Here is a 24751-nt window from a genome sequence, read left to right as displayed (position 1 = left end):
CAATTTTAAATTTTTTTAATACTATTTTAAAGAAATTAACCTTCGAATATATATAAAATGTTCCAAAAATGCATTTGAGCTTATTCTTTTAATTTTTTTTAAAACTTCAAAAATATATTATTAAAGGTTTCAAAAATACTCCTACATTAATACATTTACACTTTTAGTAAAAAAAATAAAAAAGTAAAATTATTTTAAAATTAAATGTAAAATTGTTTTTGACTTATTTTTGGAAATAGTATTATTGAAAGTTTTTACAAAATTTAAAAAATAATTTTGAGATAAAATATTAAATTAATTGAGTGAGAAAAAATGGAAATGGTTGTTGTAGAAGAAGGAATCTGTGGTTGAAAATTAGGAAGGGAGAAATTGTGGAAAAAGTTCAGAAAGACATGACCTTCTCATCATAATCCATCCCACGAGCAATCGCAGAAGAAAGCTTATGAAGTGTCAGAATCGTAATAAAAGGGAACAGAAAGGGTCAATTCCTGAGAACTCCAAGCACCTCTTTTATCGGCCTGGTTTTGGACTGATTCTACTCCTCGAACTCGGCGTGTAGCTTCTGGTTGGTGGGAAAAGGAACAGGGAAGAGGCCGGCGTCGATACTCAACCCCTTCTTCTTCTTCCCTCTTCCCTCTTCCCCGTTTTGGAACAACCCCTTTTCCCTTTCTTTTCTTCACTTTTCCATAACGGTTTTACAGCTCCCCCGCCCCCTTTGCCAGAACTGTAAACCAAGAAATTTCGTTCCTGGGGTTGCGCGCTTTTATTCCTCTGAAGCCCCACATTGAACCACCTCCTGCTCTTTCTCTCACTTTCGAGTATGTTATCTCTCCTTTCTAGATTTTGATTTCTGGGTTCTAATGGGGTTTTGCTTTGCATGTCTAAAATGTGGGATCTTTGCACTTATACCACTGCATTGCATTTGGGTTTCTTGCTTTTGGTTGATCATGCCGATTTTCTGCATTTTCTTGGTGTTCTTGATTCCTGGGATCATTCGGATGGTGAACGGAATGAGTGTTTTTGTTTGGATGATCAACTTTGATGCTTATATAGCATGTCGATCATCAAAGTTTTGAGGTTTTATAAAGGAGCCCTTTGCCCCAAATGTTGAAACTTGCCCATCAAAGAGTTTAGTTCATTGAGCTAATGGAAGCAAGAAGTTTTGCTTTACTTTTGAAACATTCATGATTCTGTTTATGTTTCTTTATACATCAACATTCTCTAATGGCGAGGACTTAGTTGATTATGTGATATCATGTTGTTGTGAAGTGCTGCTGATGCGTCCATGTTCATTTTCTGTTAACTTTTATGTGCAAAATCAGTGCATTTTCTACTTGAAGTACTAAGGATGAGTCAAAGTTATAAATATTTGAAGGCACAACAGCTTGGCCTGACACATGAACATGAGTTTGTTGTCTTATTTATTTCTTCAGCTGCTGAATTGGCTTTGCTCGGAGAAGAAGTTGTATGAATTTCGCTGGAGGCTTTCGATCGGGCCAGAAGGTATAATTTTTAGGATGCTGTAGTTCTAGAGTTGAATAATCTCTTAACTTATATTGTATTAAGCAATTCGTCGTATACTTCTATCGTCTAAATTTTCGACTTAAACATGTCTCTTTTTCTCTTGAGGCTTCTAGAGTATGTAGAGTTTGCCTACGCCTGTTGAACTGATCTCTGCTTATCTTCATCATGCCCTAATGCTTTGCTATTCTTACTTGCACAAGCTTTGTTAGTTCATCAACTTTATTTTCCACCATCAAGGGCTATTATTTTGCTTCTTTCTTTTTATCTTTCTAATAATGTTTTTGTTGTAGCTAGAGCCCTTTTAGTTTCAGTGATCTCCAGATCAAGTTTTACATCGACTTCCTATATCACCTTTTTAAAGTTACAGAAAGCTTCTATTAAATGTCATTGTTATTTTCTTTTGGGTTTCCGATCAACATCTCTCCACGTCTCCCTTTGTGATTTAGATGCCGTATAGCTTATTTAATTTATTTCAAATGCACTAGGCGATGAACCATATGGAAGACGAACAGGATAGCGAGCTACAAATTCCATCTGGTGTCCTTGTTGGCGTAAATTTTAGTGTCTCAACTCAGCAAGATATGGTAAGTGTTTTAATGGTGATATGATAAATACATATACTGCTTTAAGAAGTCAATAATTTTAAAAAACAATCACTTGTTATGAAAAGTTTGTTTTTTGTTCAGAAAATAAAAAACAGAACAATCACTATCTTGTTTTTTTTGGGGCCAGGGTTTATGATAGGGTTTTTGGGTTTTGGATTACCTGGATATATATGTTATGAACAGTACTAGTTGAATGGGTTAGTTGAATGGATTTGAGCTTTTCATCAAAGAAACAGTCGCTTGCTACTAAATGGCGGTGGATTCACTCAAGAAAAAGGATCTCAATGGAGGAGAGTTATTGCTAGCATATATTAGACAATGCCCTCGGTTGGCTACCTTTAAATCCAATAGGTAAATCGAGGGAAGGCCTTGGTTCGATATTGCAAAGAATATCTTCTTCCTCAAATTTATGGCATTCAAGGTTAAGCATGGGTTTTGTAACTTTCGGTGTCAATGCATTTCTTCAAACAATTTCAAGACAACAATTGTACAATCCTGTCTTTTGAAACAAGCAGTGGAAAAATTATGATGTTGTGAGGGTGAAAAAACATTTTGGATGTCTTTCCTTAGTGCTATATTTAGTTGGTGCCAGTCGTCACATTTGCTTCGATATCACAAGAAACTTCTACATCATCCCAACATTTTGGCTGGGATATAGTGTTCTAGCAATCTCTCAACCAACATGGGATCTTGACTGCAACACAACTAACATTCTTCATTTCATTTTAGTGGGTTTCCAATATAAGTATGATGGACAACTCCCTACTTTCTCTCGTTGCCCGTCCGTTAGTTGTTGGCTCTTGCCCTATAAACACTCGTTCTCTACTAGCTGCCATTATTGAAGCAGCCAATTCAAAAATAGATGATGAATAAGACCTTAATTAATATATTTTTTTGGGTAAAATAACAAGTTTATTTTCATGGATATAACACATGATATTTGATCTAATTCAACATGAATAACGTTCTTATAGTTAATATTTCACTCATAGATATAAACAAAATGAAATTATAACAAAAAGGAAAATATAATTGTATGGGATTTTGTTGCAACAATTTCACAAGCTGGGGGAAATTGCTCAAATCTATACAATGGCATGGTGTGATTATAACAACTCCCTATTGAAAGGTTATTTTTCCTCAATTTTCCCCTACACATTTTCTTATCTTAGTTTTTATTCCATATATTTTTGTTTCATTTACAAAAAAATTGTTGTTGGATAAGAAACCGAAGGTGCCCTTGTGAGTTCATACGTGCCTTAAATTTTGTATGGTCTGTGTCGCTATATATACTGGATTTGACTTTGATATTTCTGATGTGATCGGTAAAACAGGAGAATATAGCAGTGATAAACATTGAGGCAGCCTGCGAGGTATCTGATCCTAAGTTGGGACTTCCTAATCCATCTTATCAGTGCACTACATGTGGTGCGAGCGTTCTCAAATGTTGTGAAGGTAATTAACTAGTCACAGTATAAAGATATTACTTGTCGACTTTCCTTTCACACATTGGAGTGTACTAACATTTTTTTCCTTGAATTGTTTTGTAAGGTCATTTTGGGGCTATCAAATTTCCGTATACTATAATCCATCCTTATTTTCTCTCGGAAGTTGCACAAGTGTTGAATAAAGTTTGTCCAGGGTGTAAATCTATCCGGCGGGAACTATGGGGCAAGGTCAGGTACCTCACTTATTGTGATGAACCTTGAATTGTTATGATTAGTTTAGAAGTTATGAATTTCTGCTATTAAACAATGTGGTTACCTTCACCATGTGAATATGTAGATTCTAGTAGGGGATAAGAAACAGTATCAATAACTGAAAAAAAAACCGGAAATTTGTTTCTCGTCAAAACAAAGAAAAAACATGTCATTGTGCCATCATAGTGATTCACCTTCTGAATTTTTCGTCTAGCGGTGGTGGTAGCTTTTTTTCTTAGGTTCTCTTCTTTAAATCTAAATATAAAAATTATTTTTAAATGCATATTTTGATTATATTTACATGTACCAGGTTGAGGATCCCACGTCTGATTTTCATCGACCTAAAGGTTGCAGATATTGTTTTGTAAGTTCATTTAGCCCTCTTTGTTTTTATATTTCGTTTTTAATTGTTTATCATTTGAGAACTGTTCTGATGAAAAAAGAATCTTTTCAAACCATGATCTATGTTGCTCAACAGGGAAGTCTTAAGGATTGGTACCCACCTATGAGGTTTAAGCTTTCAACTACTGATATGTTCAGAAAAAGTATGATTATGGTGGAAGTGAAAGAAAACATGTCGAAGAAGTACCAAAAGAGGGTGGCTAGGGGAGGATTGCCTCCTGATTATTGGAATTTTATCCCGAAAGATGAACAGCAGGAGGAAAGTTATTGTAGACCGAACAGGAAAGTCCTAACACATGCTCAGGTATTGGGCCTCTTTATGAAATTGACTAGATTTGGTTCGTTTAGGCTTTTCGGCAATACACATTTTCATTGTTTTCTCTATTTGTGTTCCTTATAAACTTTAAAAACCATTATTTTTCTTGATAAAAATGAACCTAATTTGCTTAATGATGCAATTACTATGTGTTGAAGTATTGATATACTTAAATTTACAATAATCCATTAGCTTAAAACTTTTGGGTTGATCGGTGACTTAACATGGTATTAGAGTCGAAGGTTCTAAGTTTGAATCTATATGATGCAAAATCAATTAATATTGATTTGATTGATTTCCACTTATTGACCTTCTACAAATTCATAAGTCCACAAGCGAAAGGGAGTATTGGAGTATTGATATAATTAAATTTACCATAACCCACTCAGTTAAGCTTTTGGGTGGATTGTGATTTAACAATATATTCTCTTTTCTAGGGGGTGTTTCCAATTTTTTAAGAATAATGTGGAAGACCATCCTTATCCAAAGCAATAAAGGATTGGAAGTCCTTATTGTAATCTTCTTGGAAGCCACCACTTCTCTTGGCTAATGTGGTACCCTTGAGGAATTAGCTCTTCTCGGCTAAGCACTTAGTTCACTTTCCGTAGCCTCCATATTTTTCTTTTGCAGACAACTTTTTACTCGGGGTATAGTTTTTCAGGCGACTTTTCCTTGGTGGAACCAACACCAATGATAAAGCAAAGGAATCTGTCTTTCTCCCTTAATCTTTCATAATGCAGCTTTCGGAATACTCGTGGGAAAATTAGGTTTATCTTTTCCTATGCCCTGTTTGCCTAAGGGTTAAAATCGATCAATTTATTCAACTTTCATGTCCCTTAGTGTTTGTATGTGAGGTCATCCTCAATTTTTGTTGTAATGACAGGAAAGATCAAGCTAAATTCTCGTGGATCGAAGGTTTTTAAGCGCTTTGGTGCATTGGTTAGAAAAGAGTAGAGTTTTAAACTGATGCGTTTAGAAACCTTTGGATAGAGAGTCATTGTGAGCAAACTCGGCCGGTTCCCTTTTGTATGGATCTCGAGTGGAATCAAAGGCACTCCCAAAGGGGATAGAGCTCTCTGCGCTTTGTTTCCTGGTTTATATCAATTATCCTTGACGAGGAACTGTTTGGTTGTAACGGTTTTGTCTCAACCCATGAACCTTGCCTTCCTTAGGGTTTTGTTGTGCTTTGTCCAATATGAGTCCTCCTGACACTTGTTATTCTTTAGCCTAATAAACAAATAAATGAAATCTAACAAGGAATTGACTATTGCTCAGAGAATACTTAAGCCTTCTATAAACTCTATTGTTTCTCACAACATGCTTCAACAGATATTTTGCCAAATAAAAATCATCTCTCCATAGCCCCAACGCTTGATTCGATCACGGAGATAACTTGCCAAATGAAAAACTTAATCTTCTTGAAAATTTTTACCTTCAACAATGAGACAAAGACAAAGACACCCAAGGTAGAGGGATTAATTAGGCAAGAAAAAGAAGGATTTACATGGAAAACTGTTGGTCGCGCTAGAACTCTAAATACCGAAATCCTTACTCCTTGAAGTACAACAGAACTTCACAAGAAAATAAAGAAAATCAATAACATTTGTTGTTTCCCTATTAAACAATGGACTAAGGAATCCCAAAATAGGAGATAACATCGGATGAGACAAAATAGTAGCCACCGGCTGTTTCCCTACTAATCAATAACACTTGTTCTAGGATGAAAGTCTCTTATGAATCTTACTCACAATAGGATCCCATTACTAAAAGCTCCTAGAATTATGGCCTAAGGGAAGACCTAAGTAAGATGAAGGAAACGACCCAACCTCATACCCGACCAAAGTCACCCACTTCTTCAACTTAGCAGTGTCACAATTTAGCTTCAAGAGAGCTAGCACTTGCCTCACTAATCCTACTCCCTGAAATATGTCTGTCCTAGATTCATAAAAGATAATGTGTCACCTAGTTCTCGTCATGTTGTGCTTTTGTCTTGTGTTTGCGTTTGTGCTTATGCGTCTTAGATCTACCTTTTTTAAGTTAAAATTATTTGCTTATTATAATGTGCCTCAACCCTCTTTAATTTATTTCCAATAATGAATATGTTAAATCAATCATCAACCCAAAAGCTTAAATGGATCCGTTATCGTAAAATTAATTGTATCAATACTTAAATACTGTACTTCATTATGGGCTTGAAAATTTGTTGAAGTCCCAACTAGTGAAAATCAATGTTAACTGGAGAGGACATAACTTCATAGAGGTTCGGACGCAAGACCTCTTGTTGTAATATTATATTAAATCACCAATCAATTCGAAAGCTTAATCTGTTAGGTTATAGTAAATTTTATATCAATTTGAATAAATACTTACAGCTTCCCCCGTCCTGACCCAATAAACTCTATGATGCTGATATTCATATTAGTGCTTCAAAATTATCAATTTTACCAATACCATGTTATGGTTTTTATGTACGGTGTTTTTTTCCCTCAATTTTTTAAGTGGACGAACTTCACAATGTCAAAAGTCTTGAACAGACTGGAGAATTTAACAAAAATTATGAAGTAGTGGAGATTGTTATCTAGTACTTCGCTCCACCGATGCATTTTAAAATTTATTTTGGCTTCAACTTTTCGGTTCTAGTGTTTCTTTGTCATTTATACCTTTTGCATTTCTAGTTGGAAGCTTTTAAATCCTTACATTATTGGAAGCCTATGATATATGTCTTAACTGATACTGCACCGATATTTTAGTGATACATTTTTCTTGGATTTCAGGTGCATTATTTGTTGAAAGACATCGACCCAAAATTTCTTAAAAAGTTTGTGTCTGCGACAGATTCATTGTTTCTAAACTCTTTCCCTGTGACTCCAAACTGTCACCGTGTGACTGAAATGACACATTCATTTTCAAGTGGACAGCGTTTGGTCTTTGTAAGACTCGTCTTCTCTAATGCTCTATTGTTAGATGGAGATTATTCAAATAGAAGGATATTTGAATGATATTTGTGTCTTTCTAATGTGTTTCTTTTGAACCTGTTTAACGATTTAAGGATGAAAGGACCAGGGCTTACAAGAAGCTGGTTGATTTCAGAGGGACAGCTAACGAGTTAGGTTCTCGTGTTCTCGATTGTCTCAAAATTTCCAAGGCAATTTTCAACATCTTTTTTTTTTTTTTTTCCTTAATCAACTTAACTATTATGTGAAACTTTTGTTCTTGCTTATAATGACACTTCTTTTATGCAGCTTAGCCCAGAGAAGTTAGAAAGTAAAGATTTGATTTACCAGCAAAAGAAAATTAAGGATACTGCTACTAGCTCAAATGGTTTGAGGTGGATCAAAGATGTTGTTCTTGGAAAGCGGAGTGACCATTGTTTCCGCATGGTTGTTGTTGGTGATCCAAACATTGAGTTAAGTGAAATTGGTATACCTTGTCATGTTGCAGAGCGGTTGCAAATATCCGAGCATCTGAGTTCTTGGAATATGAAGAAACTAAGCACTTCTTGTTACCTTCGTCTTGTTGAAAAGGGAGAGATTTTTGTTCGTCGTGAAGGTCGTCTGGTTCGTGTACGTCACGTTCTTGAACTTAGTATGGGGGATACTATATATAGGCCCCTAGCTGATGGGGATGTTGTATTGGTTAATCGACCTCCATCCATACATCAACACTCACTTATTGCCCTGTCTGTCAGGGTTCTTCCAGTCTCCTCAGTTCTTTCCTTAAACCCACTTTGTTGTTCTCCTTTCCGTGGAGATTTCGATGGCGATTGCCTTCACGGTTATGTTCCTCAATCACTTGAGGCCCGAGTGGAGCTTAGAGAGCTGGTTGCACTAGATAGACAGCTAGTCAATGGCCAAAGTGGTAGAAATCTGCTGTCACTTAGTCATGATAGTTTAACTGCTGCTCATTTAATTATGGAAGATGGAGTTTCTTTAAATCTTTTCCAAATTCAGCAGTTGCAAATGTTTGCTTTACATCAGTTGTTGCCCCCAGCAATTGTAAAAGCTCCTTCATTTAGAAGTTGTGCGTGGACAGGAAAACAATTATTTAGCATCTTCCTACCTCCTGATTTTGATTATTCTTCTCCGTCTCATCGTGTTCACATTAAAAATGGAGAACTTCTATCTTCTGAAGGATCTTATTGGCTTCGCGACACTGGCAGAAACCCTTTTCAAGCTCTGATAGAACATTGTGAGGGAATGACCCTGAACTACTTGCACATCGCTCAAAGAGTTCTTTGTGAATGGTTATCAATGAGGGGATTGAGTGTTTCACTATCAGATTTGTATCTCTCAGTCGATTCACACTCACATAAAAACATGATGGATGATATCTTTTGTGGGTTACAAGAAGCGGAGGAAACATGTAATTTAATACAGCTGATGGTGGATTCACATAAAGATGCCCTTACAGGAGATGATGAAGGTAATCAACACGTGCTATCTATCGAAGTGGAGCATTTAAGTTATGAGAAGCAGAAATCTGCTGCTCTAAATCAAGCTTCTGTTGATGCTTTCAAGAGAGTTTTCCGTGAGATACAAAATCTTGTGTACAAGTATTCTGGAAAAGACAATTCACTTTTAACCATGTTCAAGGCTGGAAGCAAGGGCAATTTGTTGAAATTAGTTCAGCATAGCATGTGTCTTGGCTTGCAACACTCTTTGGTTACTCTGTCCTTCGGCCTTCCACATAAACTCTCATGTTCTTCATGGAATAGTCAAAAGATGCCTCGTTATATTCGGAAGGATGGTCTTGCTGACCGTACTCAGTCTTTCATCCCTTATGCTGTGGTTGAAAATTCCTTTCTCTCAGGGCTTAATCCTTTCGAGTGTTTTGCTCATTCAGTGACAAATCGAGATAGCTCTTTCAGTGACAATGCTGAAGTTCCTGGGACTTTGACACGAAAACTAACATTTTTAATGCGGGATATATATAATGCATATGATGGAACAGTGAGGAATGCATATGGAAATCAACTGGTTCAGTTTTCTTATGATACTGATAGCCCCACGAGCATCTCTAATGAATTGGATGGTGAGAATAATAATACAAATCGTGATATTGGTGGTCAGCCTGTTGGTTCATTGGCTGCTTGTGCCATTTCAGAAGCTGCATATAGTGCTTTGGACCAACCAATTAGTCTACTTGAAACTTCTCCATTGCTAAACCTTAAGGTACTGCAGCCTGCTCCTCTCAATTTGACAATTTAAATCAAGGATTTGTATGTATTTGTATATATTTATAAACAAGTCTTTAGTTTCTAATATCAAGACTAATGATTGTTATATATTTGACTTGTGCAGAAAGTGCTGGAGTGTGGTTCAAAGAGGAATAGTCCCAAACAAATATTTTCCTTGTTTTTATTGGAGAAACTTTCGAAACGAAGTTATGGATATGAGTATGGAGCTTTAGGAGTTAAGAACCATTTAGAAAGAGTAATCTTTAAAGATATTGTGTCTAGTGTTATGATTATGTAAGTTATTATGTTTTCTATGATTCATTTTTGTTGTATTTTTCATTAGCTGTGTTTATCTTTGGTTTGACATTATTAACAACGTTTCCTACGATATTAGCTTCGCCCCAGAGCCCTCCCGGAAAAGGCATTTTAGTCCTTGGGTTTGCCACTTTCATGTATGCAAGGTAATGCAATCTGGAATATGTCTTTCATTATATGATGTATGTATATATTGTTTCAGTCCTCTATATCTGGTATCAACTACGGCTCATCGATCCAGGAAATTTTGAAGAAAAGAAGATTGAAAATTAGTTCCGTCATCCATTCCCTTAATATGCGGTGCGACTCTATGAGACAAGAAGCAAAAATAAATTTGCCCTTTTTGCACATATCTACCCAGTAAGTTCATTTTTCCATTGACACTTAGATCTCCCCTTTCATGTAATTGGGGGTTTTTCTTTTACCGGAGCAAGTTTAACCATTGTCATCTCACTTGAGCTGTATGTCGTTTTTTGGCTTGGCTATTAAGGGATTGTTCTCTAGCTGATTCATCGAGAGAAGATGGTGATACCGTGTGCTTAACTGTTACAATAGCTGAAAACACAAAAAACTCTTTCCTGCAATTAGATTTCATTCAAGATTTGCTGATTCATTTCCTTCTTGGTACAGTTATAAGAGGTCTGTACTGTTGTTTCCTTCCAATATTTAATGTGCTTGTCCACACACACAAGGCCAGTCTGAAAAGCTGACGTTTTGACTTGATAATATTTCGTTAGATATAAAACTTATCATTGTTCGTTTTTTTTTCTTGAATTTAGAGTTGTAGTTACAATGTGTTAAAGACATCTTCAGTGATATGTTTTTGGGCTCTTTTCATATCTGGTTATAATTGGTATGCTTTAATTTTGGGAACCTGGTTCATTCTATTTGAATAATCTACAAGTCGAGAGCAAGTGATGTTGTAGTGGGGTCGAGTTTTAGTAAAAGAGAGCTTTATTTTGAAAAAACTTAAGACAAGGCCAATTGGTCATTAATGGTTTGAGCTTTAGATGGAGGACGTGTTTGTGCGTGTGTATATCTATATATATGTATATATATATCATGTACCATGCCTTATGTTTGACAAGATTGAGATGATATTTACAATAAATTGCTAGGTTTCTCTTGATTTCTCATTGTTTCAACTGGTATAACTTTCTTGAAATATGAAGCGACTTTTTACGTTGGTGTGTCGTATGCCTAAATATGGTTTTTATTTGGCTAGATTTACCAAAATTTTATGTTTTTTCCCCCCTTTGGTTTTCACATTAGGCTTTGCTGAGATTGACAAGGTAGATATTTCGTGGAATGACCGACCAAAGGTACCAAAACCTCATTGTAAATCTCATGGGGAGCTCTACTTGCGAGTGACCATGTCGGGAGAAGGAAATTCTAGATTCTGGGCAACTCTTATGAATAATTGCCTCCCGATAATGGATTTGATCGATTGGTCTCGTAGTCATCCAGATAACATCCATAGTTTCTGCATGGCATATGGAATAGATTCTGGAAGGAATTACTTTCTCAACGTGAGTAATTTTCTGTCCTCTACTCTCCCTACAAGTTTGGCCCGGTTGTTGCATCTGACCATTCACGGGTACTTTTGAATGCTTCTAATTTAACCATTCAAAGATTTTAATGTAGAGTTTGGAGTCTGCAACATTGGATATCGGTAAAACAATACGTCATGAACATTTGCTGCTTGTTGCAAATACTCTTTCGGCTACCGGAGAGTTTGTTGGCTTAAATGTTAAAGGAGTATCACGTCAAAGGGAACATGCTTTGGTCAAAACACCCTTTATGCAAGCTTGCTTCTCAGTTAGTTATCTAATTGCTAATATTCATTTGAATCCTCATGAGCAAGCAATGAATGTAAATTTAATCCGTACTCGGTTTTCTGCAGAGTCCTGGTGCTTCCTTTGTTAAAGCTGCTAAGGCTGGAATTAAGGACAGTCTTTCAGGAAGTCTAGACGCCTTGGCGTGGGGGAAAATACCTTCTATGGGTACCGGGGGACAGTTCGATATCCTTTACTCTGGGAAGGTGAGATTATAACATTATAGTGTCATATCACTGTGCCTGTTATTTGTTGCGTTACTTCAACTATCTAATGTTTTCTACTTGTTCTTACTCTTCAGGGGCACGAGCTTAGTAAGCCCGTCGATGTTTATAATCTACTGGGTAGCCAAGGCATTTGTGAGAAGCCGAACGTAAAGATGGAATCTCTTGATAAAAACACTATATATGAGAAATATAGTGCTGTAGTGCATAAAAATGGTGGCTCTACCATTAAAGGACTTAAAAAGCTGGATAGTGTTTCTAAATCAATTTTAAGGGAGTTCTTGACATTGAATGATATTCAGAAGCTGTCTCATACATTGAGAAGCATTTTACGCAAGTTAGTTCTTCCTCTTTCGGCATTTCTTGGCTCGTACAATTGGCATCGTTATATTAGATGCGTCGTTTTTTCTATTTGGACATGTTCTAGATCGATTAATAATTGTTTATTGCTTGAAAATCACTTAGCTAGTATCTTAGAATTATTTCACTTGTGTGTATAGGTATTCTTTAAATGAAAGATTAAATGAAGTGGACAAGTCAACTTTGATGATGGCTTTATACTTTCATCCTCAAAGGGATGAAAAGATTGGCGTTGGAGCTCAGGATATAAAGGTATTTTCTATAGAACATGAAATTCTTTTAGCATATTTCATGTATCCCCCCTCCCTGCACCCCCAAACAATAATATTATGAATAATTAAAGTAAAAACAAAGGAAAGAGGACATCGGGCAATGATCTTTGTTACAGCCCAAGCTCACCGCTAGCAGATATTGTCCTCTTTAGGCTTTCTCTTTCGGGTTTCCCCTTAAGGTTTTTAAAGCGCGTTTGTTAGGGAGAGACTTCTACACCCTTATAAAGAATGTTTCGTTCTCCTCCCCAATCGATGTGGGATCTCACAGTCTTGAACTCTCAGGGGTACATGCTCCATTCTGTCGTACCGTTCATAACCCTTAACCATTGTTATCTTCCTCTGCTCTGGGCGATTGTCTTTGACGCTCGGGTTACCATGCTCCATTCTGCCGAACCATTCTTGTCCGGGTTCCAGCAATTATGGACAGACTGTTCTTAGGAATTAAGAAGGGAGAACATCCTTGAAGGATGATAGAGATCCGGGATTGGGAGCTGCTGGGAACGGAGCATTCTCGAGCAGTCTAATCTGGATGCAAGGCACCGTATCTGCTCACTATTATTTTCTGCGAATAACGCAATTTTGCGTTCTCCACGATAAATATCAGAGGTGTGTCTCAGTGGCAGGTTCAAATAGGTTAGATAGGGTGGAGCCCAAGTTAGCATGGCGAAGTCATCTCACTGATTGCCTCTCCGACTCGGAGCAATTAAGCCTTGAGATCTCTGACTTGTTTATGTTCACTGAAAAGTCTAAGATATTGTTTGAAGAATAATTTCACCTTGATCATATTATTTACCATAGCCACAACTCAAGGACCATGAGGGAGCAAGGTATGCACTTCGCATGGCCATATGATGAAGAGATGAACACGTCTTGAGCTACCTGGATGTATAGTGCCTATGAAGAAATTGTTGAGGATCGTTGAGAGGGAGTCCCACATTGGCTAATTTAGGGAATGATCATGGGTTTATAAGTAAAGAATACATCTCCATTGGCATGAGACCTTTTAGGGAAGCCCAAAGCAAAGCCATGAGAACTTATGCTCAAAGTGACAATATCATACCATTGTGGAGATATGCGATTCCTAATAGAAATTTGTTCCAATCCTACACGACAATGTATGTCATCTTGGCCCTCTCTAGATCCTTGCTTGGCTGTAGAAAGAGCATGCCCACAGGTTGAATGAGTATAGAATTTGATTACGTAGGAAACACCCTGAAGGATGCTTCTTACAAGGATGGATTTTTAGGATTTAAAAAAAAGATAGTTCTAGTTACCTGGTACCTGTTTATTCATGTAATTTATCTAATCATTTCTCGACCCGCAACCTGGTTCTTTTGCAGGTTGGTAGCCACTCAAAATACTCAAATACGCGTTGCTTCATATTGGTACGATCAGACGGGACGACAGAAGATTTTTCTTATCACAAGTGTGTTTTAGGTGCGTTGGAGATCATTGCGCCTCATCGAGTGAAGGCATATCAGTCAAAATGGATGCAGGACAAGTTCGAGTGATCTATCTATCATGTACATATTCCAAAGCTCAGATATGTACAGTATCCTGGAGGTTTTGGTCTAAAATATCCCAAGTTTTTGGGTGTTTGAACGCAGTTGAGTCATCTTTGACTTAGCCTAGTGTCTTTATATCGAGCAATGCCGAAAAAAGGTATTGGTTGTTGCTTTGCTGACCTGTTTAGCTATTAGTATTGATGAATTTTCACTTCGACTTTGAGGGTGGTGGTTCATCAGATTTTGAATATGTATACCCTGTTATGATCTCGCGGAGAGGTAGTAGTTTAGGATGTAGAATATATATGTGAAGAGGAAGAGAGCTAGATGAGCAGTTAACCATTGTCTTTGTTTGTTTGTTTTTGTCAATAAACATAATAAACTCTCATCTGTATATTTGAATTCCTGAGCTTCTTTTTGCTCCTTCTACTCTAACTTATTTGCCTTCATATAAGCAATAGGCAAAAAAGATCTAGTGGAAGCAGCAAAGAGAAGCTCTTTCAGGTCTGTCTCTTCATAATGTAATGTTCTTAATCATACATTGAACAACTTAGTTTTCTCTCTACATTTTGGCATTGTTTGCTATCAGGAGGCTCCTGGGATCATGCCTTTTTCTTCCCTTTTCTGCATCACTGTTTACAAAGAGCCGACTCTAAATTGTTCTCTTTTGCCATGTGGTCGGTTCGGTCTTGCTAATACGAGTTCAGGTCGTGTTTATTGAATTTTCAAAGCGACAAAAAGGGTTTCATGTTCAGGATTCAGTATGGTTTTTGAGATATTGTTGAACGTTTGTTCTTGCAACCTTCCAGCCCAGAAGATTGTATGTATTGGAAAGTTGGAAATAGTTCGAGTGTTGTGAATTTTAGATGAATTTCCTTTTTCTTCTTTTAAATATTAATTTAACATCATATCTATTTAGTAACAATGTTTAAATGAAGTTCAGGAATATTAAATTATATCATACTTGACAAGGAATCTCGCTACTGTAGATCCATTATTGTAACGGTTCAAGTCCACTGCTATACATATATGGTTTTCTTTAAATTTTTTCTTTCGAGTGTTTCCTTAGAATTTCTTTAATATTTTTTAAATATGTTGGCTAGGAAGATGTTTTTTTATACTCTTATAAATGTTTTCTTTAATCAATGTGTGATCTTGTGAGATCTTAGAATAATAGCTATGGACATTATTCAACAGAGTTTAAGTCTCAACTCTCGTCATCACTTAACTTCCTTGACCGTTTAGCATTAATCTTACTTCGATCTAATGAAAAAAAAAACTTTCCCCACTTCCTCCCTCATTCACCTTCTCGTTTGGAGATAAATTTGAAGAACCCCAATCATATTGGTTAGCTAAACATCTTTAAATGATAACGATCATTCTCAAAGCAATTTACATAAAATATACATTTTTTATTTTTTGTGTTGTGGTTGAGGTTGAAATTCATTTGGATGTCATGAATCTTAGAGAAACAATTAAAAGGGACTATAACTACCAGTCAAGAAAACATAAAAGTCATGATCTTCCTTCATCGTTGTAGTTCAAAATTGTTATCCTGTATAGAAAAAAAATTACTGATGAAGATGTGTTTTTATCTAAATAAAGAAATTCATTCCAATTAATGGCTATGGCTAAACAAAATAGTGACCTATCAATTAAGAACTTCAGCTAAATCAAACCAAACTCGATGTCCTAATTAGAGATCGTCCGTTTAATCAGTCTCGAGTGAAATAAAAAATTCGAGAGGGAACGGTATGTTTCCTTATTAACTAAATGGGCTTGAAAACAGAGATTTCTCACTCTTTTATATTCACTAGTTGTTAGAGGTGCGTGCAACTTGATTACTATGCAAAACCGAAAATTGAGGACTAAAACATTGTGTCATATAAACATACGAAAAGAAAAAGGAAGTCTCCAAAATATAAGGCACATAAGGTCAGTGATCTACCATTTCGATTGCGGTGTTGACTATTAAAGACCATGGACTAAAGTGCAGATTCACGCTCAAACGCGCAACAATCTCGGAGGAATAGGAACAGAAGGTGGTTCTGGAATAGCATCATGAGGTCCCAAGTCATCAATGGGTGGCCTTGCTCTGTGGTGATCTGTTGCAGACTGGTACGCCATGGCCAAAGCCAGTGCCTACAACAACACATCATCAATCCAATCACACTTCTCAAAAAAAATCCAAAGCTAAAGGAGGAATCAAATTTTTGTTCCAAAAACTTGAAAATGTTGAGATGTGTTCATACAATGTGATCCTTGTGAGGAGGAGCATAGATTCCAGTAGTAATGGCGGTTCTTCTTCTTGTGGTGCCCGTGGCAGGTGGGTTTGAGATGTTTTTGAAACCTGTTGGAACAACCATGACAGGCAGACCAACAAGATTTCCCATACAGACCCTCTCCCAGTCGGTGGCATTGCCAATCAAAGCATCCACATTGAAACTTTCTTTAACTTCCCTTATTAGCTTTCCCCTTGCTCTCTGTGCCTGTGCATATTATCAAATAACTTGAAATCACACGTTTCTATAATTTGTCAACAAGAAACAAAAGTACCTGCAAATAATCTACTGCAGGAATTAAACGTGCTCGTCGCAGTTCTGTTGGCCATTGGTCTTGAGCTTCATATTCATGATCAAGCCCCGATCGTTGCCACTCGTCAAAATGAGCCAACATATCAATATCCATAGTGAAGTTAAGGATGCCTTGAACAGAGTCAAGGGAATAAGTTAAGTTGAATGGAACCATATTTGCGCCCTTTGATGAAAGAACCCGAACGACCTATAATCATCATTAATTGTAGAAATTGTGTTAACAATCCAGATGTCAAGACAGATGACGTTGGTCTACTGGAGTTACTAACTAACCTCCATATCAGCATCATCGAGATATCCAACAGTAAGTTTTGAAATGTCGATGGAGAATGGATCATCAAGAGAACTCTCAACTGATGAGAGGTCATGTGGATCCTTTCCTCTAATGACATCCAAAATGACTGCACAATCAATAGCATTTCTACAAAATGGACCAAGCTTGTCCTGTTAAGCAAAGGAAGAATGAATACCGAAGAAGAGTCGAGAAACTAAAAGAAAAAAGGACTCATAGCTACTACCAAGCTTTCGGATATACTCATCACTCCACTGCGACCAACCGTCCCAAATGTTGGCCGCAGTGCAGTCACTCCACAACGAGATGCAGGATAAGTCATCGAACCAGCTGTCTCTGATCCAATAGCAAATGGAACCAGACCTAGTAAAAGAAGGGGCCATACAGATGTAAAGCCAAATCTCTCTCGGTCATTTCCAACATTATAAAGTTAAGATTCTTACTGCAAGAAACTACGACACAAGCTCTTTTTTTCTTAAGAAACACAGAGACCTAACTTGGTAGTCCCAAAGCAAATCATGGTTATTGTTAAAAGACCATGAAGTCTCCGTTCGAACTGAAACTTCTGCAGTTTCGCTTTTGAGTTCAAACAAAAATATTTTATAACAAGGAAGATGTTTTCCCAACATTTTAAGGTGAAATAATCCAATCAAGTCTAAAAGGCACCTGCAGATGTACATGCAGCAGGTCCAGCTGATGACCCTGTTGTGAACTCCTCGATATTCCACGGGTTCCTTGTCCTCCCACCAAACCAGATGTCATCATATGCAAGCGATCCTGTAACAAGCTTAGCGACAAGAACAGCACCTGCTGACTTCAACCTGTATAACCAAATAATTCATGATTTGTTGGTGAAATTTGTCACTTGACATATTTCTGAGAGAAATTTACAGCCAAATCTTTCTTACTGCTGGTAAACCCAAGCTTCAACATCAATTACTTGTTCTTTAAAACTTTTTGAACCCCAAGTTGTTTTATATCCTGGAACAGAAATTATATCCTTCAACCCATATGGAATTCCATGTAGTGGACCTGGAAAACAAAGAATTAACTCAATGTATAAATTTAACACAGCATTTGAAAAATGAAGAGGAAAGTTCAAGAAAACTACAATTGATCGATGCACCACCATAATCAACCACTTCCATTGACGTGGCAGAACAAATTTTAATCATAAAAAGCACGAACCTAAATACACTCCTCGAGCGAACAATTCATCAGCCTCTTTGGCTTGTTTATAAGCCAAATCTTCAGTAAAGGAAACTACTGCTTGAAGAACATAGTCATACCTGGTATTGTTTACAAAAATTTGTTGCATAAGAATTTCAACCTTGATAGCGAAAACTATAAGGTGATTTTGCGCATAAATACCTTTTCAATCTCTGCAGAAATATTCCAACGAGCTCCTGGGATGTAATCTGCTTCGTTTTGATCAGTTCTCCAAGCTCAAGAACCTAATAGACACCAACACGTCAAGAACCACAAAAGTCATCACTATTGAATCTAGTCCCTAATATTTAGCTCTTTTCAATTTACTCTTATCTTTTAGAGACAAAATTATAAGTTCAGAACCTAGTAGATATGAAAGTTCATAAACTATAACTTGTATTTTAACCCATTTAAAACTAAAAAGGTTAGTCTGCACAAACATACGCTCATGAAGGCAATATCTTCTTCGTTTTTTGGTCTCTTTACTCCAAAAACAGGAGGATAGCAAAATCTTCTACTCTTATGTTGAAATCCTTCGTTCGCCCAGTTGGAACTGAACACTAAAGGAGAAGGATTATGCAGACCTCCATTTTCAGAAGCAACTAGCTTCCGATTGGCTCGAATTACAGGAAAATTAAATTCTTCAGCTCCCTTTAAAACCTCATCCATCTACGCAAAAACAGAAGTTCCAAAGCCCTATACGGATTAAAAGGACCGAACAGGACATAAAAACATGAAAACAAAAAGGAATTTCGCTATATATATGTATACCTCAGTTTTACTGAAGAATTCTGCATCAAATGCTCTAAAAAAAGATCTTTTTCCACCATTTTTGAAACTTTCAGTGTCTTTGTTTCTGTCCTGATGAAAAGAATATGAAAAGAAACAAGACAAAAATTGAGTAGAACAATCCATTAGCAGGTAGCCAACAAGTGTTACCTGTACGAAGGAGGAGAACGGTAATGATCCCCAACTTTTTCACACAAAAGTTTCCAGATTTTTTTATAAGTTGCTCCCTGTTTTACGTTTATCAGAGAACTAATACTTCAAAAAAATTAATAACAAGAAAAATGTACAAATTTGGTCTTAAAGTTGACTATAATACCTTTCAACTAATTTTGTAAAAACTTCTGGATATCCAAATCCAATATGGAAACTAAGTTCGTAATTTAACCACAAAAAAAGAACAACATCCTCAATTTTCAAGATTATTCTACTTGATAATTATGTTTTTAAGCTTTTAACAACAAAAAAATTAACGCATTCATAAACTTCTAATATTGTCGATTACTCTTAACAGCTACAGGGCGGATCGGGTTTGATTTATTAGACAGTCGCAACAAAAAAGAAGACTATATCATCAGTCGCTGCAAAAACAAAAGACGAAGAACAAAAAACAAAAAAGAGAAGATAAGAGATTACCATTGCAGTGAAACAAGGTCTGGATTGATCGGAGGAAGAGAAATTGGGGGAAATGGAAGATCGGAGTGGAACTGCGAAGAAGATGAAGACGAAGAAGACGAAGAAGAAACAGTTGGATGCAATGGCAGTACGAGTCGCCGGCATTGAAAGCCACTTGTCGATCGGCATGGCCGAGTGACCACTTAGTCACTTCTCGGAGATTGAGATTTTTCACTCTCTCTCTCTCTCTTTCGCTTTCTGCAGGTTTCTTTGAATTTCTCCATTTGAGCAATTAACATAGTAGCACTCTCGCCCGGCGTTGAATTTGGGATTTTGAATAATTGTAAAGTAAACGAACACCTTATTGTTCATAAATTGAAAATTTCAGGTCCCTTTGTTTGTTAATATTGACAATCATACGACACACAAATAGTAGAACAATACGCAATTAAAACCCTTGCTAGACTTGTTTATGGATTTTCTACACGAAAATACCTTTAATCTCCAACGAAGCTTTGACGACGCCTTTCCGATAAACGTTTTTGTCGTATAATAATGATAAAAAGAAAAAGAAAAAGTAACATTTTGTATCGAGATGCCAAAAATAGTGTCTCCGTGCTACTCGTGCAGGTCAATTGGCTTAAACGCTTGCACTAAAGTATTGGGTTATGCCTTACATGCACATAATGATTTTTAATAGTTGAACCTCAATTTTAGAAGATTCGAGCGGATCCAAAAATGAGAATAAATTTGATGCGATTCTTGTATAGTTTAAAAATATATATTTGATAGTTTTTGTCTGATGTAAACATTTTTACGAGGAGATGAATGCTAACTACGATTTTTAAATGATATATTTATGTAAGCAATGCGAATGACAAAAAAACATTTATGAACAAATAGTTACGATGTTACATCATATATTAAAGCAAATGCTTTGTTCTCGGGGGAACTCATGGATGTGCATGATTCATATAGACATGAAAATATACTCTTTTGGAGAACCTACTTGCATCACAACATGTAGTGTTGGGTTGATGCGTATGAAAGTAGTGCATACTCGACAAGGCACAAGAATAACAGAAGTGGGTATGACCCCAAAAGATTTTTGTGTACAATGTGCACGTAGAACTTCATAACAGGTATATACCAACGACCAAATCAAGTATTGAAAATTCCGGTCATTATAGAATTGCATGGAGTCACGTTGCATCAAGAGATTTGGAACTTGAGCGGAAGCTTATTTAGGTCGAACCCCATTTAACCAAAAAATATAACAAATGAAGTGTTGAACTAAAATAACATTTTTGGTACATTTCCATCTTATCTCATTATTTTGTGAGACGTGGGAGTCAGTGTCATTTTGTATTTGTCTAGATTCAACAAAGAGAAACTTTAAAAAATGAGACTTTCACTTGTAAACACTACGGTTACAGTGATTGGCTACCGCTAGTGAATGTAGGAGTATTTATTCTCTCCGAATTACGTAAATTTGTGTCTCTTTGTTCACTTATGTTCGTGGGTTTGTAAGTATGTTCGATGTTGTTTCCGCTTTCTCTACCACGTGAAATGTACAAGTCAAAAAAGTGTAGACGAAGAAGAAGAAGGTGAAGAATGATAGAATGTCAAATCAAAAGAGAGTTGAATTGAAAGGGAAAGAAAAGAAAGCATATTGAAGTGAGGAGGAGGGGGCTCAGCTTTTTAAAGCTTGCACTCCACATTTTGTAGGGTAAAAATGAACACAGGATATGGAAATGACTGGGAAAAGGCCACAACTTTATCACTCAACTCTCCCCAACCTCATAATAATTGCCTCAAAGATTGGCATAGAAAAAGGCACACACGAGCTCTTGATTCAGACACATCGACCTTCCTGCACATTTCTCAACGCAATGTAATGAACAAAAGGCATTGGGGAGTGTTCAGTGTTAAGCCAACAATTGGGGTTAACTTTGCTTCAATAATGTATATCATTAATAGCCTCTCACAAAACATGTAACTACCAACTATGAGGTAGTGCTTCTATTTGAGACGTATAAATGGGTGAACAATCTCAAGAACCAGAGTGAGCAATGATATCCCACCGTGGTTGAGGAATAGAACGAAACACCATTTATAAAGATGACTTAAAGAGGAAAACCCAATATATAATGTGTTTACTGGCTGCGTCGGTCGAGGAGGGAAAGCATTTAGGAGTTGCATGGTTATAATCCGTTAGAATATTTACACCATACCATACTTGATGAGTATTCATATTTTATATGGATGGAGAGCTGCATGTCCAAACTCCTCTCAAAACTCCAACTTTTGAGATTAAGGTCCTTGTCTACTTGTTATCTCAATCTTGTTTATGCCTCGTCTTGCCTTCAAAGAACACATTACAACCTTCTCTCGAACCCTCCTTCAAAGAAAGTAGACCCTTCAAACAAAGAATCCACCCTTCAAACAAAGTACAACATAGAGCTTCCTTTCGAAACCTCTTCTATAGAGCTCACTAACAACCTCCTCTTAAGACTCAACTCCTCTAGAGCCTTCAAACAAAATAAACCATTTATTCAACACATAAGTCACTATGACTTAAACTTTGTTCTCCTTACTGTGATATCATCTTATGACAATCATCTACTTACGTACATAGTGATTGTACCACTATATGGCTACTTTTTACATGTAATTGCTACTCATTTGTATGCACAAGAGTTAACTAGTTTGAACGGTTTTTAGGCCAAACCCGGAGTTATTTGTACATAGTTTTTGAACCATATCTCTCCATTGACCAATAGAGCATAGAATTTGATGTAGTTTAATTGATAGGAGAGAAGGGACACAGAAAAGGAAGAGACACAAAAAAGGAAGAAACTTTTCCTTTCTATCTTCTAAATCCAATCCATACGAAACCATGATTGATTTACACGAACCAAAATGGAAGTAATCATCTCTCTCCTCCTCCCTCTTGCTCAAACCAACACAAACCACCAAAACAAGCCGCCCGCCCTGGGTTTTGACTTCCACTCACCCAAATCAATGCCCAACCATTCCATTCGCCCCTCATATAAATAATGAAAGCTCACAAATGGGAACAGTGCTGCTCACTGTTACTAACTACTACAAGTTTCAGATCAAAAACAACCGATGTGGGTCTTCTTCTCTTCTTCCAAATCCATATATCAACCCATAAAAATAAAAATAAAAACCCCATTTTTTTTTTTGTGGCAATAGATCATGCTGATGGCCTCTCATCATTATGAACATCATCATCATCATCAAGAAGAAGAAACCACCTCCTCTTCAAATAATTCCCTCCAAATGCGTCAATTACTCATCCGTTGTGCTCATTTCATTTCTCAATCTGATTTCCTCTCAGCTCATCGCCTTCTCTCAATTCTTTCCTCAAATTCCTCCCCTTATGGCGATGCCACCGAACGATTGCTTCATTATTTCACCACTTCTCTCTCCCATCGCATCCCTTCTTCAAATTCCTCTTCTGTTCTTCCTCTTCCTAGTTTGAGTTCTATTGATGATGAACAACACAAATTGACTCAATCTTGTTATTTATCATTGAATCAAATCACACCCTTTATAAGATTCACCCATTTGACTGCAAATCAAGCCATTTTGGAAGCTATTGTGGAAGGAGGGATTCATGTTGTGGATTTTGATATCATGCATGGTGTTCAATGGCCGCCTCTCATGCAAGCTTTGGCCGAGCGCTTTCCTTCTCCTATGTTGAGGATTTCTGCCATTGGTCGTGACCTTAACTTTCTTCACAAGACTGGTGACCGTCTTTCGAAGTTCGCTCACTCTCTCGGTTTGAGATTTCAATTTCATCCTCTTCTCCTTCTTAATGACCATGATCATCACCGCCTTATCCCCGCCTCTCTTACACTCTTCCCCGATGAAGCTCTCGCCTTTAATTGCGTTCTCTACTTACACAAGTAAGTGTTCAGGATATTTAGCCTTTTATTACGGTTTATCATAGATATCATATTTGACATTTTTATAATATTTTTATAGGCTTGTAAAGGAGGATCTTCAAGTGTTGCTACATAAAATCAAGGCATTGAACCCTAAAGTGGTGACCATTGCTGAAAAGGAAGCGAATTTCAACCACCCTTTATTCATGCAAAGGTTTCTAGAGGCATTGAATCATTATTCTCTAATATTTGACTCATTGGAAGCAACTTTGCCTCCAAATAGTAGGGAGAGACTAGCAGTGGAGCAAGTTTGGTTTGGAAGGGAAATAGACGACGTCGTTTCAAGAGAAGGGAACAAGAGAAAGCAGCGTTATGAGAGGTATGAATCATGGGAGACAATGCTTAAAAGTTTGGGGTTTTCTAATATTCCTTTGAGCCCTTTTGCTCTCTCACAAGCTAAACTCCTTCTAAGGCTTCATTATCCATCTGAAGGTTACCATCTTCAAATCCTTCATGATTCCCTTTTTCTTGGTTGGCAAAATAGACCCCTTTTTTCAGTCTCTTCATGGCATTGAAGGCTCAAAAAACCACTCAAAATGGCTTTGATTTACAAACCCCACCAAGAAAAATGAAGGAATTTGCAAAAATCAAGCTCCCCCTTTGTGTATTTGAGTGATTTCAAGAAACCCCACCAAGAAAAATGAAGGAATTAGCCAAAATCAAGCAACCCCTTTGTGAATTTGAGTGATTTCAAGAAACCCCATCAGCCAAATTTCATTCCTTTGCTTGATATAAATGTGTAAAACTAGAATATGAATATGAATATGCAATATTATTTTATGTACTCAATAAAATCTTTGTTTCTTAGTTTTATTTTCTTCCTAATTTCTTCTCATATGATGTTTCAAACCAAAAACATCGTCTTCATTAACATCCTCACTTGTCTCCTTGTTGTATAATTAATGGTAATTAAACTAAGTTAATTGGATTGATTTGTTCCCTAAAATTCCATTGGTGTGGCTTCCAGAAGGGAATCCATGAGAAGTTCTTGTTCTTTGAACTTTTTGTACACATTATTATATTTTATTATTTAAGTGTAGTCATTGC

General features: G+C 36.7%; 3 protein-coding genes across 5 annotated transcripts; 2 read left to right on the top strand and 1 right to left on the bottom strand.

Moving 5' to 3' along the window:
* Nucleotides 1–364: 364 nt before the first annotated feature.
* LOC111498320 (DNA-directed RNA polymerase IV subunit 1) lies at nucleotides 365–14817 on the top strand. Of its 2 annotated transcripts, XM_023149479.1 has the most exons (20): nucleotides 365–818; nucleotides 1434–1503; nucleotides 2010–2108; nucleotides 3464–3584; nucleotides 3681–3805; nucleotides 4140–4193; nucleotides 4308–4535; nucleotides 7322–7477; nucleotides 7597–7692; nucleotides 7790–9718; nucleotides 9848–10017; nucleotides 10118–10184; nucleotides 10280–10398; nucleotides 10529–10677; nucleotides 11311–11567; nucleotides 11683–11856; nucleotides 11942–12079; nucleotides 12175–12434; nucleotides 12598–12709; nucleotides 14070–14817. In XM_023149479.1, the coding sequence occupies exons 2-20, from the start codon at nucleotides 1468–1470 to the stop codon at nucleotides 14238–14240; spliced, it is 4461 nt and encodes a 1486-aa protein (XP_023005247.1). In that variant the 5' UTR covers nucleotides 365–818; nucleotides 1434–1467; the 3' UTR covers nucleotides 14241–14817. The 2 variants fall into 2 exon arrangements, with proteins under 2 accessions (XP_023005247.1, XP_023005248.1); XM_023149480.1 differs by lacking the exons at nucleotides 365–818; nucleotides 1434–1503; nucleotides 2010–2108; nucleotides 3464–3584 and having other exon boundaries at nucleotides 3681–3810.
* Nucleotides 14818–16075: 1258 nt separating this feature from the next.
* On the bottom strand, nucleotides 16076–20033 carry LOC111498360 (glutamyl-tRNA(Gln) amidotransferase subunit A). 2 transcript variants are annotated; one of them, XM_023149561.1, is made up of 13 exons: nucleotides 19752–20033; nucleotides 19269–19345; nucleotides 19101–19185; nucleotides 18774–18998; nucleotides 18492–18574; nucleotides 18309–18409; nucleotides 18029–18152; nucleotides 17787–17941; nucleotides 17347–17483; nucleotides 17102–17272; nucleotides 16791–17015; nucleotides 16487–16723; nucleotides 16076–16376 (listed from the first exon to the last, which is right to left on the bottom strand). In XM_023149561.1, exons 1-13 carry the CDS (start codon nucleotides 19917–19919, stop codon nucleotides 16239–16241), a joined length of 1926 nt encoding a protein of 641 aa, XP_023005329.1. In that variant the 5' UTR covers nucleotides 19920–20033; the 3' UTR covers nucleotides 16076–16238. The 2 variants fall into 2 exon arrangements, with proteins under 2 accessions (XP_023005329.1, XP_023005330.1); XM_023149562.1 differs by lacking the exon at nucleotides 19269–19345 and having other exon boundaries at nucleotides 19101–19190; nucleotides 19752–20032.
* A 2925-nt stretch (nucleotides 20034–22958) lies between these two features.
* Nucleotides 22959–24455, top strand: LOC111498819 (scarecrow-like protein 18). The gene is made up of 2 exons (XM_023150193.1): nucleotides 22959–23665; nucleotides 23745–24455. Exons 1-2 carry the CDS (start codon nucleotides 22959–22961, stop codon nucleotides 24217–24219), a joined length of 1182 nt encoding a protein of 393 aa, XP_023005961.1. The 3' UTR covers nucleotides 24220–24455.
* Nucleotides 24456–24751: the final 296 nt, after the last annotated feature.

This window comes from Cucurbita maxima, unplaced genomic scaffold (assembly GCF_002738345.1).
Source record: "Cucurbita maxima cultivar Rimu unplaced genomic scaffold, Cmax_1.0 Cma_Scf00025, whole genome shotgun sequence".
In the NCBI taxonomy this organism is placed as follows: Eukaryota; Viridiplantae; Streptophyta; class Magnoliopsida; order Cucurbitales; family Cucurbitaceae; genus Cucurbita; species Cucurbita maxima.
Note: the sequence above shows the minus strand (reverse complement) of the source record. Positions and strands in the feature narration are given on the sequence as shown.

Coding starts and splice junctions, on each gene's coding strand:
- LOC111498819 (XM_023150193.1), top strand. CDS start 22,959: ATGGCCTCTCATCATTATGAACATCATCATCATCATCAAGAAGAAGAA. Junction 23,666..23,744: donor TGCGTTCTCTACTTACACAA/GTAAGTGTTCAG, acceptor ATATTTTTATAG/GCTTGTAAAGGAGGATCTTC.
- LOC111498360 (XM_023149561.1), bottom strand. CDS start 19,919: ATGCCGATCGACAAGTGGCTTTCAATGCCGGCGACTCGTACTGCCATT. Junction 19,346..19,751: donor GACCTTGTTTCACTGCAATG/GTAATCTCTTAT, acceptor AACGTAAAACAG/GGAGCAACTTATAAAAAAAT. Junction 17,273..17,346: donor TGAGTATATCCGAAAGCTTG/GTAGTAGCTATG, acceptor TTTGCTTAACAG/GACAAGCTTGGTCCATTTTG.
- LOC111498320 (XM_023149479.1), top strand. CDS start 1,468: ATGAATTTCGCTGGAGGCTTTCGATCGGGCCAGAAG. Junction 3,806..4,139: donor GGCGGGAACTATGGGGCAAG/GTCAGGTACCTC, acceptor TACATGTACCAG/GTTGAGGATCCCACGTCTGA. Junction 10,185..10,279: donor GCCACTTTCATGTATGCAAG/GTAATGCAATCT, acceptor TCATCGATCCAG/GAAATTTTGAAGAAAAGAAG.